Raw genomic sequence first — 3072 nt, 5'->3', positions numbered from 1 at the left:
TGGACGCAAAACAATATGAAAAGAATAGGCAGAAAAAATGTAACAGTGATACAATTTAAGGGCCATTATTGTAACCCCTCTACGTTTTTGCACTTTGGACCAACGTAGCCAGGGTACGTTTTTATATGAGACTGGGTTGGCTACTCCTAGCAGATTGACCAGATCCAGCTGAAATCTGGTCAGAAGACCCATAAGACGTTGATGATGTGTTTTAAATCTGTGAGTTTGCATTGAGTATCATTTTTGGATGGCTAGTTATGCTTGGAAACTCATGCAACTGTGACACAAGTGATAATTTTACATTTCATTGGTCTTCAAAGGTTGTATACACTTTTGGACCAACCTAGATCATACCAGCAAAAACTAACTGTCAGTGTTTGTTTTTTTGTTTCAGGTTGAATATAGCCTTAATAGACAGCTTTGTCCAAGAGAAATTAACAGAGTGGCAGCTTCCACACCTAATAGACAGTTTTAAAGATAAGATGATTATTTTCATTTTTCACTTTATGGTTAAGTGTGTAACATTTAGGAGGATCTATTGTCATAACTGTAATATAATACTTACAGGTATGTTTTCATTAGTGTTTAATCACCTGAAAATAAGAATCGTGTTTTCGATATCTTAGAATGAGTGTTTTTTATCTACAGAGGGAGTGGGTCCTCTTCTACGGACCACCATGTTTCTACAGTAGCCCAGAACAGACAAACCAAACAATGGATAAATAGGGCATTTTCTTGTTTTAGGGCTACCATAGTTTCTTTGACATGCTGAGCTGTGTTTAGCTAGTTGCAATCTGAAACTTTACCACTACATGGTATTTAATCTAATATACATCAGGCAATAGATGAAAAAAGTTTACTGCTTTTAAATGAAGGGACCATCAAATGCATATCCCCAAAGGTTGGCTCAGACTAAAGTTTCCAAATATTTTTTTTTGTTTTGCTGATTTATTAAAATTTCTTAGGGCAGATGGCATATATTTGCTTTTCGGTGCACAAGGCAAATACCTGGGGAAGAGTCTCTTTACCGATGTACCTGCAATACACAGTTGTAGCAGAACATTTTCTTACATTAGGTCTTATAGAACAGACACCTAGTGCAGCAGCATGGAAACCAAATTGAAGAGGCCCGTAACCTGTAGATGTACTTATTGCTAAGAGGAGGCAGTACATGAAGTTGAGGATGAATGGGATGAGGGTTGGGGTTTCCTATGTTCAGCAAATGGACTTTGCCACTGGCACTGTCCGACAAGTTGCAAGTTCCTGATTCCTATCAGTGTATTCTGCAATAGCAACTTCTTGTCAAGATACTTGAAATTTTTGGTACTTTACAGACCATGATAGAATGGCAGCAGAGAGAGGGTGATGCGGTTTAGGATGTCTTTGATGGGGAGTTTTGTAAAACACATCCACTATTCTTGAAAGAGGTTTGTATCCCACTTCTATACAATGATGACTGTGAAACTGTTAAACCCTTTTGGATCAGAGAACAAAGCCGCAGCAGCAAAGTGCTATGAGGACCCCATTGAAACTGTTTGGATTATTATTCTTAACCACGATAAATCTCATTTTTGGAGGCCACAACATTCTCCAAAATGTATGAAACACACATGCTAGTCGTGGCGAAACATTACATATGCTATGGGTCCTGCACATACCTCTGGAAGAGTGGCTTCACAGCGCCCCCTATAGAGCAGCCATAATGGCACGTTTCACTGAAAGTGTACAACCCATATCCCAAACCCAACAGAAAGTCGGCCATTTTAGATGTAGTGGCCATGTTGGGCAATTTGCACGCTTTGTATTTTAACAAACTCCTCCTAGGAAATAGATCAGAACTATTTCTTATTTGGTCAGTATAATATTAAAACCATTAGGATTAAAATTATGCCATTTCGGAGTTTTCATCGAAGGGCATGTCCCTGGTGTGGCAATGAGTTTCCACCTTTCCCCAAAGTTGCTTCAGTGTCCTTTAACCAATCTACACCAAAATGCACATGTCTGATAATAGTCCTGCACTGAACACATCTATATACAAATATTCAGTCATACTCATAGCGCCCTGTACTGGCAAAAGCACATAAGCCTTACATAGCAATAATCATGGGAAGGGTGATCTGTGAAATTTACACGATGTAGTGTACGTGTGATATGCTGGAACATTCCAACGTGTTTGGGTGCGAGAGTCCAATCATCACTGCTTGCAGCTCTAATTCTTGAGTCCTCCAACTTTACAGCACTCGAATACTAAGTTGCACCAGTACCCCTTTAAGAGTCTCACTTGACAATGATCTTCACTATGATAGGTTAGTGAGCCCAGAATAATAACCAAACATACTGCTCAGTGGCATAGAAAACAAGGACTCAGTACAGATGCACTAACCAGGATTGAAAGGCACGGTATGAAACATACAGAGAATTAATATTAACTGAATACAGAAAATTTGACTTTTTTTCATTTAATGGAACCTGAATTATTTTCCAACAGGTCTGATGATACATTTAAGGACAAACATCTCTGTAATAAATCAGAAAATGTATCTGGTATGAGCGCACTCACCACCACATATTTATTATGTATTTTAGTTGGCTCTTTATCAGTTCTTATAATGTGTGGAAACCTCCTTTTAATAACCTCCATCATTTACTTCAAACAGCTCCACACTCCTACAAACTACCTCATCCTGTCTCTCGCTGTAGCTGACCTGCTTGTTGGAGTTGTAGTTTTGCCTTTTAGCACAGTACTGGCTGTGAGCTCTTGTTGGTATCTTGAAGATTTACTCTGCAAGATACGAGGCAGCTTTGATCTTTTTCTGTGTACATCTTCTATTTTAAACTTGTGCTTTATTTCTGTTGACAGATATTATGCAGTATGTCAGCCTCTGAGGTACAGAACTAAAATAAATGTCTGTGTTATTCTGATCATGATCCTGGTGAGCTGGACAGCTCCAGCTCTAAATGGAATTAGCATGACAATTTTGGGAGTGAACAAAGGACAATCTAACAGGTGTGTTTTATTCCAGAATTTAAGTTCAGCAATTATGGCAGTTGTTTTTGGGTTTTATTTCCCAG

The 3072-nt window shown here is 38.6% G+C and overlaps 1 protein-coding gene across 1 annotated transcript in view; it reads left to right on the top strand.

Moving 5' to 3' along the window:
• Positions 1–2546: 2546 nt before the first annotated feature.
• LOC118340926 (trace amine-associated receptor 1-like) overlaps positions 2547–3072 on the top strand; it is a 7177-nt gene continuing 6651 nt past the window's right edge. Inside the window, exon 1 of the mRNA XM_035679090.1 lies at positions 2547–2784. Coding sequence (XP_035534983.1) covers positions 2547–2784 — 238 coding nt within the window. The remainder of the gene's footprint in view (positions 2785–3072) is intronic.

Source organism: Morone saxatilis, unplaced genomic scaffold (assembly GCF_004916995.1).
Source record: "Morone saxatilis isolate NCDOM2014 unplaced genomic scaffold, NCSU_SB_2.0 Contig7, whole genome shotgun sequence".
NCBI classification, from domain to species: domain Eukaryota; kingdom Metazoa; phylum Chordata; class Actinopteri; family Moronidae; genus Morone; species Morone saxatilis.
Note: the sequence above shows the minus strand (reverse complement) of the source record. Positions and strands in the feature narration are given on the sequence as shown.